This window comes from Chlamydotis macqueenii, chromosome 1 (assembly GCF_036417535.1).
Source record: "Chlamydotis macqueenii isolate bChlMac1 chromosome 1, bChlMac1.mat, whole genome shotgun sequence".
NCBI lineage: Eukaryota > Metazoa > Chordata > Aves > Otidiformes > Otididae > Chlamydotis > Chlamydotis macqueenii.
The window spans coordinates 139089221-139105600 of NC_141556.1; the positions used below are offsets into that span (position 1 = coordinate 139089221).

Consider the following 16380-nt stretch of genomic DNA (forward strand, 5'->3'; position numbering starts at 1 on the left):
TATTAAAATAAAGTCACTATCACTTGAAACAGGCTGAAAATAAACATTTTTTTTTAAAGTAGCAAACAAAAAGAAAAACTCAATCAATTGCACAATTCTCAATCTCAGCTTCTTTTCATGCCTTCCTAAAAAAAAAAAAAAAACCAAAAAAACCAAAAACCAACCAAACAAAAAAACCCCAAACCAAACAAACAATACTACTGCCGAGACATCTGAGACAAATATAAGACAGCTCAAATAAAACTTAGATCAGCATGAATCAAAAGTTCTGCTTAGACTTTAATCCCATTTCATTCTGTTAGTAAGGAGACTTAGTCACACTGAATAAACCTAAAAAGTTTGTCTATATTGGGAAGATTTTCCTGTGTTTGAATGTAGCTTTGAAGAATCAAGTAAGCCAACATTACACTGATTATCACTGATGAGCCAGAGTAAAGCAAAGCAAATTGAGGTCATCAGCATGTCAGGTAACCTGACTGTCTTGAAATGTGCACAATAAGATTTGTAACACAGACCACTTAACCATTATGAAAAAAAGCCTACAAAATTAAAGTGGAATACACAAGATGAACCTTTTTAGGGTTATCTTTAGGATTTATTTGCACTTCAAATATTCAAAGGTTTTGCATAAGCCTTCGTTTTCTGAGATGAACTGGTGGTTTACAGGCTTGAACCAGCAGGGTGGAGGAGGTGGAGTTGTGGTCATACTTTTTTTTCTCTAATTAGAACAATGAATCAAGACACGCGACAGATGCAGCTTTTTCTTGTTAACAAGTAAAGGTATTACTATGCCAGAAAATACAATTAAAGATGGATTTTTTTTTAGAATATTTGATAATTAGGAAGTGGATAAATGCACCTCAGGTACAAGTGCCATACAACCTCATTAATCACCCTCTTGAAATTTTTGCTACAGTACTGTACACTCTTACAGCAGATACACATTCTGTCTTAGAACAGCAGAATACTACCATTACAAGTACTGAAATTAATATAATGACATTTTATTCCTTTTAATAGATAAATATATTATGCCCAAAAAGGTGTTAAAGATTTTACCTTTCTTTTGATTCCAGCTATGCTCCCATCTAAGCAAACTACTAAGGAAACAAACACATTTGCCATCTAAAACAAAGCTGGAACATTGACTTGTTGCACAATGTTTACTGAAGAAAAAAAAACAGCTGTGGGCATTCTTGACATTCATATTGTAAGGTTACAGAGAAGAATTTGATCTGGAAGCACAGGACCTATTTTCTTAAATCTACGCAAGAACTAACAGATGCATGTCATGACTACGCTTGACATTTTTAAAAGACATTTAAGACACTGCGCAGTCTTCTTCTTAGCCTACACAGGCAAGGCCGAAGCAGTATTATCAAACATAATCATTACAAAATGAGACAAGTTAAAAAAATAAATGAAAACCAACCCAAAACTCAAACAACTTTGTTTGAAAGTCAAGTTTTATTATTAAAAAGGTAAAAGTAAAGGCCAAGGATGTTCTATCTGTCTTCTGATTTCCAAGATACAAGGAGGTATGAGGACTTTCTATCTATGCTATTTCTCACAAATGTAAGGTGAGAGTTCATTTAAGGGATAGGTTTTGGGGTAGGTAAGATATGTAAGGGGGCTAAATTAAAATTCAAATATGATTGTAGGACACCTACAGTTAAGGCTTTAAAAATCACCACTAACTTGCTAAAATGGTGAAGTATTGCCAATTCAAATGAAGGCACCGTCAGAAAAAAATGAATGGCTGAGAGGCCTACCTACAGACAAGAGAGACAGGCCTTCCCTTAGGCGAAGCTGCAACTAACTGTTGCCTTCACACAGGACTGCAAAGTGGTACAAGTCTTCAAGCCAGCGTGTCACCTTGGGAGCCTGATACAGCTCTTTTCACGTCTGCTTCTGCAAGGGGTGTTTCAACGATCTTGATGCCCAACAGTGAGTTAACTGCGTGAAAAAAACGAAAGAGAGAAGACTGATGAGGAAAGTCACCTCCTTCCCTCACCACTGCCCAGCCGAAATCGGATGGTGTGTCCGTGCAGGAAGGTTTTGCTTCATCTCAAGAACTCTGGCTTGTTTCTTGAACTTCAGAACTTCTTGAACATTTCAGGGGGAAAAAACATAAACACCACAACACTACACAACCCAAAATTAACTATTCTCACACTCAGCAACCCTTAAGAGATGGATTTATGTACCACTACCTTACTTTTTCCTCACAGTTTTGCACCTTTCTGTTTATGGCTCCAGTTATGATCCATCGGTAACATCACCCTGGTCAATCTCTACACAGGCACGCAAAAGTTTTGCGAGGAAACGCTGTCTGAAACGTCAAAACGCTGGCAACCCCTCACTCCCTTCCGCCAGCAGTGCCAAGGGGGATTTAAAAACAGAAGCCCTCCACCACCAGAGGCCCACGAGGAGAAACGAACTTAGTTTTTTTTTTTAATAAAAAAAAAAACCAACAAAAAAACCCCCAAAAAACCCACAAACCAAATAACCGACGCTCCTCAGCCCCGCCCTGCCCAACGGCGCTCCCGCCACGAACACCCGCTCGCGGCCGCTTCAGGGCTGCGGCCCGGCCCGGCTCGGCTCGGCCTCGGCGGCACCGCTGCCCCGCTCCCACTCGGCTCCGGCCGCCGCCGCAGAGAGCGCCTGCGCCGCCACCGCGCGGGCTCCCGGCTGCTCCGGCCTCGCCATGTCCGCTCCGTCCTCCTCCGCGCTGCGGCCGGTCACGCACCTGATCTTTGACATGGACGGCCTTCTGCTGGGTGTGTAGCCATCGCCCCTCTCCCCTGACCCCGGCCTGACCCCCGCCCCGTGCTGGCCGGTCCCACTGCGCCGCCTTTCCGGGGCAAGGGGCGGGGGGCAACAAAAGGCCATAGCTGGCGACGGGCAGCCCCCTCACCTCCCCAGCGCCGCCCCTCCGCCGAGGCGCCTCCCGGGGCTGGGGGGAGCGGAGCGGGCCGGCCCCTTCAGCCGCTCGTCAGCGGCCCAGGAGGGCCCGCTGCGGGCGGGCAGCCAGGGCACCCCGGGCGGCGTTGCTTAAACCCGGCTGAAGGGATTAAAGCAACAGGAAACGTTTTATTTCCTCCTCCCCGCCATCCCCTGCCTTTCGCAGGCAGTTTTCGCCCTGAATTAAAAGATCCGAGGCTGAGCTTGAAAAGGGCGCTTCCCCCTAATGGTGGCGGACTGAAGGAGGTTAGGCTGGCCGTGGGGTTAAAAGCCAGGGAAAGCGGGGACGCAGGGTGGGTTTCCCGTTTGCAGAGCTGGAGGAGCTCCTGCCCCTGGAGCTCTGCGGGAGAACAGCGAGTCCCTTACCCCGGGGGTTGCTCCTGCTGTGCGGGGCACAGGAGAGAGATGTTGAGCGTTTAGAGCTGCAGTCTCCAACGGAAAAGGCTGGAAACCGCTGTGACGGTCATCTCCTAGTTTTTGTATCAGTAGACTTGCAGGGTTATCCTGAAATCTACCGGTCCTTCGCGCTACAGCTAGATTGGATCTTGAGGTTTTGAATAGTCAGCATGACCAGAACAGTATTGAAGCCTGCTCTTAACTCTTTGCAGAATCAGGGCCTTACCTGTGTGTCTCCTGTGGAATAATGGAATATTTTTGTGTATGAGTTTGTTTTTTGAAATAGGCTGTGTGGATTGTTGCACAGGAAGCAGCTTTGGACGTGGGTGAATTCTTGAGAAGTGTGAACTTGAGGCACGTGCCTTCTGCAAGACCAAAATTGTTGCAGTTTCTGGAAAGACTGCTGTGAAGTCTAATGAATGACTCTTTTCAAGAAATGTGAGCTTTTTTTTTCTCCATATGCCTATAACAGGTGAAAACAATTCAGTTATTGTGGTTTAAAGGAAAAACGACTTTACTCACTATCACAAATAGTTTGAAGGATTTTAGAGCCTTTGGTTTCTGTTTGTTTCATCTGCACTCTCAATATGCCATGCAAAACAGTGATTGAGTGAGTTATTTCAGTTTCATTTTCAGTTTCACCACTGGAGTCTCAAATAGTCTGGGGCTATGTGATTTTTATTTTTTTTTTTTTCCAAATCCAGAACCAATTACTAGTTTCATTCTTATTTAGAAGTTTCAGGAAAGCTTTTTTTAGTTGCTACTGCTTTTTTAGCATAATTTGAAAATCTGCTTCACACAATACTCAGCAGGACTGGCTAAGCAAGCAATATCAATATTTAGGTATTGATATGGATACGTAAGATTTATTATGCACACGTATTCACAGGATAGATGTTTTAGCTTTGGACAGTATTTTAGAAACTAAATACGTTTTTCTCAGATGCTATCCTGTTTAAATGTAAAAATTGCCTTTCTGTAACATTCCAAACGGGCAAAAACAATACAAATCGAGGTTCTGAGCTCCCAGCTCAGAATTCATGCAGTGAAGAAGAATTAAAAATACTCTAGATTATGAACTGTACCTCATACTGGGAAAGTTATTATAAAAGATCCGTAATTCTTGGACCTAAGTTTTCCAAGATGGAGACGCTCAAGGTATAAATCTACTCCTTGCTATTACTAAATTTAACTGTTGTAAAGTACAGCTTCAGAGAAATACTTTGTCACTTTCTGAGTTCAAGTAAAATAGCAGACATAAATTACTGCATTTTCTGTGCTTATATATAAAATATATGAAAAGTTTATGCATGTTGGTATAATTTATTTTTATCCCTATATACAAGGCATTCTTTGCACTGATAGGTGTTTGTTGTGTTGTGTTTCCACAACTTTCCACAACTGTCACAGCTTTAACATAATTTTTGGTGAACCTGTTTGTTTCATGGGAAGCGGTAACCCTTAGGAGGCAAAAAGGCAATCAAGAGGCTGCTTGGACTTCCCCAAGATTGCTAAATGTTTTGAGAAATTTGAAGTAGTTTGAGGGAAGGAATGAAATAAGGGGCGCACAGGTTGGATGCTTTCTGCCCAACCTGTCTACTGTACATCTTCTGAATGAGACAAGTGGTTCTACTGATGTAAACCTACATGAGAAATAAGATAGAATCATAGAATAGTTTGGGTTGCAAGGGACCTTTAAAGGTCGTTGAGTCCAACCCCCCTGCAAGGAGCAGGGACATCTTTTGCTAGATCAGGTTGCTCAGAGCCTCATCCAACCTGACCTTGAATGTTTCCAGGGATGGGATATTAAAGATCTTTAATTTTTTAAACAAAATTTTTACTGTGTCACTTAGTGATTATCAAAGATGTTAAAATTAATTACACGCGTATTTCTAGAAGCTATAGAAATCTATGTCAAATTACTTATTTTGGAAGTGCACAAACAAATTTTTTTGTATTGGATATCTGTAACTACACTTTTGTAACTTTTTAAAGTACCTCCGTAGCAGATGGCATTTTTCAGAATCTGAAACTTTAGGTATTGCAATGATTTTCACAACAAGGTAGTGTGTGCAAATGTATGTGACTGGTTTTGGAAGATTTCATCTAGACCTTGCTGATACTATAGAACAAATATTAGTTGATCTATAAATGATGGATAATTGAACATTAAATTGATGCCATGAACTTGCTTTCCATAGGTCACATACTTGCTTCTGATTAAAGAAAATTAGATATCTTCTGATAGGAAGATTTGCAAAATATTCATGAATACTTCTTAACTGTGAGTGTAAAATCTTTAAATGAGGTCTCAAGCAGTTACAAGGTTCTTGACTTTGGAAACAATCCAAGTGTTATCCTATAGAACCTACGTCCATATACTTTAGTGGGTAACGCTAGGCTGTGTGAAGGTGTTGCTGAATCTGATCTTCTGTGACTTCATCTCCCACATCTCTTTAACATAATTGAGACTGATTAAGTTGTCCTTGAGTCCCACCTTGATATATCAGCTTACCTTAGATAGGGAAGTTCTTGCCCCTGAACTGCTGATGGAAGTACTTCATCCCTTTCATTCATAGTGCTTCTGTATCATTACTTGAAGTGTTACCTAACACCCTTTTTTCAGCACTTATAATCAATGTGGTTTACCCTTCTTTTGAAGTTTTCTCCTTCTGGATTACCTTCTCTTTCCCTTTTAGCTGTTGGATGAAATTTTAGGGTTTTTTTGTCTGTCCTTCCAGTTGCCAGAAAATTAGCATAGTGGAAAATAGTGCTTTCATTTAGTAAGTAAAATATGTAAACCACACCTGTAGACAGCTTGTTATTTAATAGGCAAAATTAATTGAAGGACTTTTTTTTTTTTTTTTGTAGGAAACTCCAGCAGGAATAGAAAAAACATTCTTTATGCTAGTGTATTACAGTTACATCCTGCTTTATTATACAAATGCAGCAAGATTTAGTTAGTGTAGTTTGTAAGTGGTCCTCACTTCACTGGGTAGTATAAACCAGAGGAAAAAGTAACTAAGTTTTAATTTTTGGTGTGCTACTGTACTTTTAATTTTTTTTTTTTATTTTTTTAAACCAACACTTTGTAGTGTTGAATTTCTGCTTCTTTTCCTACAGCAAATCCTAACAATAAATGCTCGAAACTTGCACAGTAGGTTGCTTTTTCTTAAAATGGTTTAGTCTTTTCCTACGGAATACTACTGTTCTAACTTCTAGTATGTAGTATAATTAAAACTATTAAACCTACTTATATGTGCACTTTTCTGACACACACAGTACAGGGTTAGCTGGCTGAAATAAAGAATGAAAAAAAAAACAGAAGAGAAGCTAGAGATCTTTGATACTAAATAATACTTTTGTTGTACTGTTTAATATCTGGTCCTGGCATTTTAGCATATTGTAAAAACATTTTAAAACAACATTGAAGATACAGAGGAAAAAATCTATTGAATTTGTACAAAAATATATGACTAGGGTAATACCCCTTCCGATCTATATCTTCTCAAGTTACTGCACAGGTTGTATTTTGAACTATGACAAGTGGTTTTGTTATGTATTTGTGGCCAATAGCTACCCCACTGCCAGTACACAGGATTGAATGTTGGCTTTGTTGATCTGTGCCTAAATTTGTACAAGGCTGAAAATATTTTAAATTAGAAATTTTATTCTCTGCAATCTGCATGTGTAATACTAACCTTTCCTAACTGACAAATGAACTTTGAAAAACTGCTGCAAAGATAAGATTTTTCTTAGCATTCTGCTTAAAGCTGACCTAAAGCTAGATTGACATGCAAGGAACATGACACTTCAGTATAGAAAGTTTAGTCATGTATTTATTTTTGTTTAAGTTTTTGTTAGGGGTAGTGACTGTTTTATGTAAATTATTATCTTGCTGGTTTCCTTTAGTGTTGTGACATAGATTCTTCACATAAGATAAGACAGCATATTCCAGTAGATCTAAAAGAGAAAGCATTTCTGAAGCAGCTTGATTTTGCAAGATAACTTTACCGTAAGTCAAAGCCGTTCTGCAGTGTACAGGCAGAGATATGCCATCTTGTTCTGACCATTTGCAGAGGGGCAGGAAGTAGTGCAGGCAACTGGAATCAGAAGTTGCTGCTTTTGCAGCTGCTGTCTCCTTTGTGTGGAGAAGACTGCTGGTTCTTGTGTGCCACTTCTAAGCAACTCCTGTGTGGCTAGTCATACACGTGATCTCTGGTCCACAATACAGAATAAATCAATTTGCAGTTAAATTCATTGTGGTGTTGTGAAATTCACGAGAAGTTTGGCATGTTTTCTTTCTCCTCAGTGTTACTTACCCATTGTCACAAGGTCAGAAGTCAAAAATATACTCTTACTTTCATTTCATTGCACAAGTTGCCTAGGAGATAGCAGTTAAAAGAAAACTGGTAAGGCTTCTGTGCTGGAGTTTGCTTATATGCATGCTGTCTTTTATTTTACAGTGTGAATAGGAAGTTAAAACAGCTTCCTATTTCTTCTGCATCAGAGCAAATAGCACCAATTCAACTAAACATCAGTCCTCTCTACATTGTCCTCTATTATGGCTTAAGTGCAGGAATTAATCTTCTTAGGCTATAAACTGACAATCTTGTAAGCCTGTTTTCTGCTTCTAGGTAGTGGAAGCTTGCCTTCTTGTCATTCTCCATATCCATCTGATTTTGGGGAACAAAGAAGGAAACAAAAATACTGTCTTGCCCCTATGTTCTGTACTTGTATCTTGTTGCAAAAACAAAAGAGATTAAGGATATTATTAGATTAAAATACCTCATAGATGCTTCATGGGGAAATTTTGAAGATAGGTAAAAGAGCTCCTCATTAAGAGTTAACTAACCAGAAATAGAGTAAATAAGTTTTGTCATATGCTTGAAAGCTAACATTTTAATTTAACAGGAAGGGAAGTTTTGGCAAAGGCATAACAAATGTATTAGCTTAGAGTGTGAATTGTAATATTTGCATGATTGATTCCTGGACCAACTGAAAAACAAAAAGGAGGCCTACAGAGAGTGGAAGCAAGGACAGATAGCCTAGGAGGAATACAGAGAGCTTGTCTGAGTGGCCAGGGATCAGGTAAGGAAGGCTAAAGCCCTGACAGAATTAAATCTGGCCAGGGATATCAAGGGCACCAAGAAAAGCTTCTATAGATATGTTGGGGATAAAAGGAAGACGAGGGAGAATGTGGTCCTTCTCTGGAAGGAAATGGGAGACCTGATTACCTGGGACATGGAGAAAGCTGAAGCACTCAATGATTTTTTTTTTTTTTTTTGCCTCGGGCTTCACCGATGCGTGCTCTAGCCACATCACCTAAGTCACAGAAGGCAAAAGCAGGGATTGAGAGAACGAAGAACCACCCACTGTAGAAGAAGATGAGGTTCAAGACCATCTAAGGAACCTGAAGGTGCACAAGTCCATGGGACCTAATGAGATGCATCTGTGGGTCCTGAGGGAACTGACAGATGAATTTGCCAAGCCACTGTCCATCATATTTGAGAAGTCATGGCAGTCCAGTGAGATTCCACCGACTGGAAAATGTGTAACGTAACCCCTGTTTTTAAAAAGGAAAACAAAGAAGACCCAGGGAACTACAGGCTGATCAGTCTTACCTCTGTACCTGGCAAGGTCATGGAGCAGATCCTCCTGGAAGCTATACTAAGGCACATGGAAAATGAGGAGGTGATTTGTGACAGCCAGCATGACTTCACTAAGGAAAATCGGGCTTGACAAATTCAATGGCCTTCTATGATGGGGTTACAGCATTGGTGAATAAGGGAAGAGCAACTGACGTCATCTACCTGGACTTGTGCAAAACATTTGACACTGTCCTGTACGACATCTTTCTCTCTACACTGGAGACACATAGGTTTGATGGATGGAGCACTCAGTGGATAAGAAATTGGCTGGATGGCTGCACTCAGAGAGTGGTGGTCAATGGCTCAGTGTCCAGGTGGAGACTGGTGATGAGTGGCGTCCCAGGCGTACTGGGATTGGCGCTGTATAACATCTTTGTCAGCAATATGGATAGTGGGATGGAGTGTACTCTCAGCAAGTTCGCCAACAACACCAAGCTGTGTGGTGCTGTTGACAGGCTGGAGAGGTGGGCCCATGCAAACCTCATGAAGTTCAACGGGGCCAAGTGCAAGGTCCTGCACCTGGGTCAGGGCAATCCCAAGCACAAATACAGGCTGGGCGGGGAATGGATTGAGAGCAGCCCTGAGGAGAGGGACTTGGAGTTACTAGTGGATAAGAAGCTCGACCTGATCTGGCAATGTGCGCTTGCAGCCCAGAAAGGCAACCACATCCTGGGCTGCATCAAGAGAAGCGTGGCCAGCAGGCTGAAGGAGGTGATTCTGCCCCTCTATTCTGCTCTCGTGAGAGTACTGCACCCACCTGGAGTACTGCATCCAGCTCTGGAGCCTCCAACATAAGAAGGATGTGGACCAATTGGAGACAGTCCAGAGGAGGGCCACAAAGATGACCAGAGAGCTGGAGCACCTCTCCTATGAGGACAGGCTGAGAGAGTTGGGGCTGTTCAGCCTGCAGAAGAGGAGACTCCAGGGAAACCTTCTAGCAGCCTTCCAGTACCTAAAGGGGGCTACAGGAAAGATAGGGAGAAACTCTTTAGCAGGGCCTGTTGCGATAGGATGAGGGGTGATGGTTTTAAAATAGAGGGAGGTAGATTCAGGCTAGACATGAGGATAAAATTTCTTACAGTGAGCATGGTGAAGCCCTGAAACAGGTTGCCCAGATTGGTGGTGGATGCCCCATCCCTGGAAACACTCAAGGCCAGGTTGGACAGGGCTCTGAGCAACCTGATCTAGTCAGAGATGCCCCTGCTCCTTGGAGGGGCATTGGACTAGATGACCTTTGAAGGTCCCTTCCAACCCTAACCATTCTATGATTCTGTAATTTGCAAATTGTCCACATCATAGCCTGTTGTTTGTGGTTAGAATAATCCAGATTCAGGGCTTATTTCAGCATCTGTAGAACAGGTTTTTTTGTGTGGATTTCTTTTTTTTTTTTTTTTTTTTTTTTTTTTTCATTTCTGTAATGGTTACTACATTTCAAAATGCCATGGGCAGCATTAGCGATGATCTTTCTTTCCATGTGGGAATTAACAGAGGAATGCTCCCACGCTGAAAGACCCATGATTAAGTTTTATTATTGAACATAAATTACATACAAATGCAATACGTTTTTTGGTGCTTGTTTATTTATTAGTTGCACCAGACCCAAAACATCTGGTTTTAAAGGAAAAAAAAAAAAAAGTGCTAACTAAATGAATCCCAAGAGATTTCAAATTTCCACTCTTAATAATGTGGCTTTCATTTTCTGACTCTTACATGCATTCAATTGTATAGAGGGCCTTTAGCAAGTGATGAGGTATGTTTTGAAGGTGCTGGGAGTTTAAAGGTTCTGTTTAGTGATTTTAAAGGTGCACACAGCAGTTTGACCAGTTTTTATAAAAATTAGTCTTTTTCTGTGCCTAAATGCAGATTTTTGAATCTGTTTTTCTATGATAAGGCTTTACATTTGTTGGATACATACACTGTTTTGTGTATGAAGTTGCAATTATTTCGCTTTGAATGTAAATAATAAGGTGTTGTAAATGGAACAGAATTTCACACAAAGAAAAGGTACACAGAATTTTCCCTTATAATAACATTAGTTCTAGCTGCTGCATTCCAATTTTCTTCTTACTTAAGAAGAAAAACAACATTAACGACCCTGGATTTATTACTCTGCGTACTGGCAGTAGTTACACCGTATGCCATCTTGTGCCCAACTCTGCAGCTCTTGTTCTAAGTAGTTGTAATTCATTCTTGTAGCCTTGTTGTGAGTTCGCTAATTGAACTCTTGAGAGCGGAATTTTTAAGGACACTTTAATTTATCTGGGTAGGACAGTTTGCCTGCAAAATTCTGCTCTGTTGAGTACTGCTGGAATGTTTTCTCCAAGAGACAATCTTGTTCTTGAATACTGGCATGTACACGTTTGATGTTGCACTGGAGGTTATTTGTTTTATTGGCAGTAGACCTTAATGGTCATGATGACTTTCACAATATGATCATTGCTCTTTTAAAGATCAGGAACTGTGTTAAGTAACAACACAAAAGTAATTAATCTAAATATATTTTCCCTTCAGACCTCCTATCTGTTGCTTTCATTATGGACAACTGATTTTCTTTTGCACAATGTAGACACCGATAGTGATTGTTGCTGCTTCTGTTCTGTGTTTCTGTACCTCTCTGTATTGATCCTCATTTCTTTCAAAAGACTACTAAGAAGTATTTAACCAAGATCTTTCTTTGTGTCTTACAGTGGTTCTGACAGAGACTCTTTCCCTTAATTTATCTTTTTCCTCCCCCTCAATAATAATAATAAAATCAGTTTTCTTACTCAGAGTTCACTGAGGTACTTCCAACCCTTATTGAGATTTTATTTTTTTATCGCTTTTGACTTCCTTTCCTTCAATAACCAGTAAGGAATGCTTGTTGCTGTTTTTTTTTGTTTGTTTTTTTTTTGGGGGGGGGGGCAATCTTTTTCTTCTCGAGGGGTTGCGTGCCTATTGGCAGTATCAATGTTTCAATGTTTGCTGTCTCTATGTATGCTTTCTGTTCTTGTGCAGCTTTTAATAATTTTTAATTCCTCTTTAATAAAAAGCATTTTCCATAGTAGTTTGGCAATAAATCTGATGCTGTAATTTGGAAAAACTTGCCTCTAAGTGGACACTGCTGTTTCCCAAGTATGGTTTTGCTGTTTTCATATATAATAGCTATATATATAATTATAGCTATTTTATGTAATAGCTGGTTTCTTTATAGAATGTATTCTTGCTTTTCTTTCTTCTTCCCTTTTTGAGGTATATGAAGTATTTTTGTAAAAGTCATCAAATAAGTCCTATTTCTAGGACTCTCTTTCCCTCCACTGTTAGTTTTCACCTCTACTATGCCTGTGTGTGGTTCTTTTTGGCAAGTTTCATATTCAGTTTGCCTCAGGATAATGCAAGACAACTGAGAGGAAGGCCCAGTTTATTATTTGTCAGCCCAGTCTTTCTGTCTAACATCTGTAAGAATTGACTCATGACCTTTGTCATTGTATAACATGTACGGTGTTATACAGTGTCTCATTCTCCCAGCTTGTTAATCAGCATTCTCTGACCTGGTGTAACAGTTACAGCCACCTCTGTATAACTTCTACTCTCTGAAGGATAGATTTGTGCTAGTCCTTTGCAGCAGTCCTGTGCTTGCGGGTGCTGATCTGACTGGGTTTGCTGCCAAGCAGCTCAGCCCTCTTGTTCACTCCTGGGCATTGATTGTCTACTGTGCATAAATATTAGTTCACTCAGTATCACAATATACTGCAAATTGCCCACTCATGCGAGGGAATCTTTTTGAACATTATTTCTTTCAAACTGTGTTCTGCTTTAGTTGATCCATTTAGATGTCATGTAAACTGCCACAGAGTACGTATTCAAACTAATAGACCCTTATTTGATTACTGACCAGTCATGAGAGGAAGTGTCTTTGTTAGACTGGGATTTTTTATGAGTCTGACGCTGGTATATTTGGGAACGTTTCTAAAGAAGAGCAAAAAGAAATGCCCTAATCATAGAATAACAGAATAGTTTGGGTTGGAAGAGAGCTCTAAAGGTCATCTAGTCCAATGCCCCTCCAAGGAGCAAGGACATCTCCAACCAGATCAGGTTGCTCAGAGCCCTGTCCAACCTGGCCTTGAATGTTTCCAGGGATGGGGCATCCACCACCTTTCTGGGCAACCTGTTCCAGTGTTCCACCACCCTCACTGTAAAAATTTTTTTTTCCATTTATCTAGAATAAATCTACTCCCTTCTAGTTTAAAACTATTACCCCTTGTCCTATCACACAGGCCCTGCTAAAGAGTTTCTCCCCATCTTTGCTGTAGGTCCCCTTTAGGTACTGGAAGGCTGCTATAAGGTCTCACCAGAGCCTTCTCTTCTGCAGGCTGAACAGCCCCAACTCTCTCAGCCTGTCCTCACAGGAAAGGTGCTCCAGCCCTCTTACCGTCTTTATGGCCCTCCTCTGGACTCCCTCCAAAAGGTCCATGTCCTCCTTCTTATTTTGGAGCGTGAATACACTGAGACATAATTTCATTTGAATAAATAATTCTATTTTTTTGTTTGTTTGTTTTGTAATTTACATACACAAAGCTCCTTTTACCTGTCTTTTCAGGGCAAAAGAGTAGGCCCCTGTATATCTGTAAAGTGACATAACTTTGGATGTCATAATTCTACTACAAGACCATTACTTCAAAAAATTACACTGTGTGAAATGGTCGATCTTTTTATGCTAGGATTGAATCTTCTCTATAGCATTATATTATTGGACTAACAAAACATTATTTGCTTTTGTCACAATGTAATAAATGTCTAGTCTTTAAAAATTAAAAACAGTGTTTCAGGGGGAACACATCTCAGGAAAATGAAAATATTTGGGCCACTAAGGTATTGTAGTATATCTAATTGCTACTCAGCTGCCTAATAACTTGCATTGTTATTATTGTTGTAGATCATGTTTTTATGATATTTATCCTTCTATTTTTAATTTAAATGTCTCCGTTTTCCATGAATGAAGACATCTAAGGGTAAAGAGCAAGAAGTAGTGTTGGTATTCTGTTTTTGTGTATCCTAGAATTTTAAAATATTTATGTGGCAGTTGATTCTACATTGTACAGTATTGTAAAATTTATTTTCTTGAAGTGTCTGACTCACTGCTAACTTTGTATAGCTTACTGTTAATCATGGATTTGCCTTTTACAAAAAATAAGTGGCCTATTCCCCTTCCCTCTTTTGGAACTTGTTACAGAGAGCAGGTATTTAGCGCGTGCACTTAAAAACACTGTAGAATAAGAGGATAAAAGTTCTAGGTTCTAAGGATCAAGTTTAAAAAAAAAAAAGTTCTACATCTTTATAGCCTTCTATTATATGAATACGAGTTCTTTTTTTTTTTTTTTTTTTTTCCCATTTAAAATACCCTGGAGTTCTCTTTTACAGATTAAAAAAGAAGGTTTTGGTGTCACCTGCTAATTGTATTCAAAAAGTTTTAAAGAACTTTTGGTGTGTTTTTTAGCTGCCTATTACCTGAATGAGTCTTTATGCCTTTAGAAACAGCTGTATCTCCTAAAAATCTCATGCTATATTACCGCAAAATTTTGGGGTGGCTGTGATCTGTCACACAGAGCCTCCCCTGTCCAGGCTGGTCCCTGAATTGCCCTTAGAGATGAGCTTTCTGGAGTCTATTATAGCACCATTACCACTGTCCAGACCATTCTTTTCCTATGGAAAGCAGAATGGAGAGAAGAGGCAGTCTATGCATATGTTGGTACAAGATTTGATATAACATATGGCCTGAGTGCTTCTGGGTCCCAGGGTTTAGAAATAGCCTATAATTTTCAAAATGTATACATTGAACTTACAGAATTAACTGTACTTACTGATGGCAGTGTTAACAACATGTAGGAGTTTATCCCAATACTTGAGCATATATGTAATTATACTTTGTATAGCAGTCTTCATGTGGCTTCTTGGTCTCTGAGAAAACTTCTGAATTTTGATGGCATCTTAGGAAGTGTCATAGTGATAGGAATTTTCTTCTTTTGTTGATTTTTGTTGCTAAGTTGTTTTTTTTTTTTTTAGTATTATAGTCTAAATTCTGCTATTATCACTCCTTGAATATCATTCCTTGGATATATTATGTTAGTATTGCTTTTATTTCAAATATATTGGGTGGTTGGACTAGGTGACCTTTAAAGGTCCCTGCTAACCCAAACTATTCTATGATTCTATAATATTTCATAAATAGAAGAAAGTCAGTGAAGTGTTCATCGTAATATTAGACTTTCTGCATATACTATTTTTTTTTAGCTATCTATGTGTTTTACAAACTTCAGAATCTTTCAAATAATATTATTTCAGTTTGTAAATTTCCCGTGCTGTACAAAACCCTATAAACTTTAGAGATACAGGGCATGTCTTTCCATGTGTGTGTATGTATGCGAAGAAAAGGATTTCTTCCATTTAAAGTAACTTTAAGATAATGAGCAGCACTTCAGTAACTCTGAAGTTGACAAAGAAAAATGCCTTAAAAATATGTAAAAACTTTCTTAAAGAGGTCCCTTTCCATAATGGAGAGTTAATGATAAAACTAGATTATATGATTTATGAATTAACTAGGCCTTGTTTTTCCCTAATCAAAGCTCTTGGCTTTAAGAGTTGGTGTTTCAGGATCTGTAGCTGGTACCTGTCTACATTATACTGGTTAAAGCTGTTCTTTACCTAAGGCTTTCTATGTTCTCCCCACCTCTCCCCCAGGAAAGAATATAAGATGATTAAGTGGTGTCTTAGTGTGGTTTTTCTCTCCTCATTGCCCTAGTTAATTGAGAAATGGTGATATATTTTTAGAAGTTTCTACTAGAGGGGAAAAAGTAATGCCGTATTCTGAGATTTATAGCAAAACCATGGAATTTATTTCCCTTCTTCATCCATTCCCTTTTCTAATACTGTAGTTGAACATGGAATAGATCCATGTTTTCTTTTTCTTCCTTCTGTTATAATTGCAGCTTTCAGGAGACTAAAACAAATATTCCTATTTGATCCATGTATTTCTGTATTTGTCTGTAAGAAAAGGAAGGCAGAATACTTTTTTCCTCTGTGTACTCCTCAGTAGATATTTAGTTTACCTTTCTCTTCATAGCATCTTGCATACTGAAATTGTGAGCTTCAGTTCTCTGCTTTATATTCTAATTGTATGTACAAGAAATCATGTTTCATTTGCTGTTCTAATGTTATTCCTAAGTATATCTCAAAAGAGTTACAATAAGAAAAATACTTCCAGCACCCATTCATTCTTTCTGGATGGGATCCTAGATTTGCCTTTCTTTCTTTCCTTCTGTTTCTTTAAAGTAGTCTTTTTGTGCTGTGAATTAAAATCAGACTTACTTTTGAAAAAAAAATACTCTGTAAGTTT

The 16380-nt window shown here is 39.3% G+C and overlaps 2 protein-coding genes across 11 annotated transcripts in view; one reads left to right on the plus strand and one right to left on the minus strand.

Moving 5' to 3' along the window:
- Positions 1–3368, minus strand: part of STS (steroid sulfatase) — a 111895-nt gene extending 108527 nt beyond the window's left edge. For 2 of the 9 annotated variants that reach the window (XM_086768372.1, XM_086768306.1), the window contains exons 1-2: positions 2750–3358; positions 1773–1956 (exon numbers count right to left, since the gene is read on the minus strand). The gene's annotated coding sequence lies outside the window, so the exon portion shown is untranslated. Of the gene's footprint in view, positions 1–1772; positions 1957–2213; positions 2349–2749 lie in introns of those variants that run through there. The other 7 variants (XM_086768380.1, XM_086768392.1, XM_086768313.1 and 4 more) reach the window with 6 other exon arrangements.
- Positions 2610–16380, plus strand: part of PUDP (pseudouridine 5'-phosphatase) — an 81735-nt gene continuing 67964 nt past the window's right edge. The window contains exon 1 of one of the 2 annotated variants that reach the window (XM_086768403.1): positions 2610–2780. In XM_086768403.1, the coding sequence (XP_086624529.1) occupies positions 2708–2780 (73 nt within the window). In that variant the 5' untranslated portion in view covers positions 2610–2707. Of the gene's footprint in view, positions 2781–3804; positions 3833–16380 lie in introns of those variants that run through there. The other variant, XM_086768412.1, reaches the window with a different exon arrangement.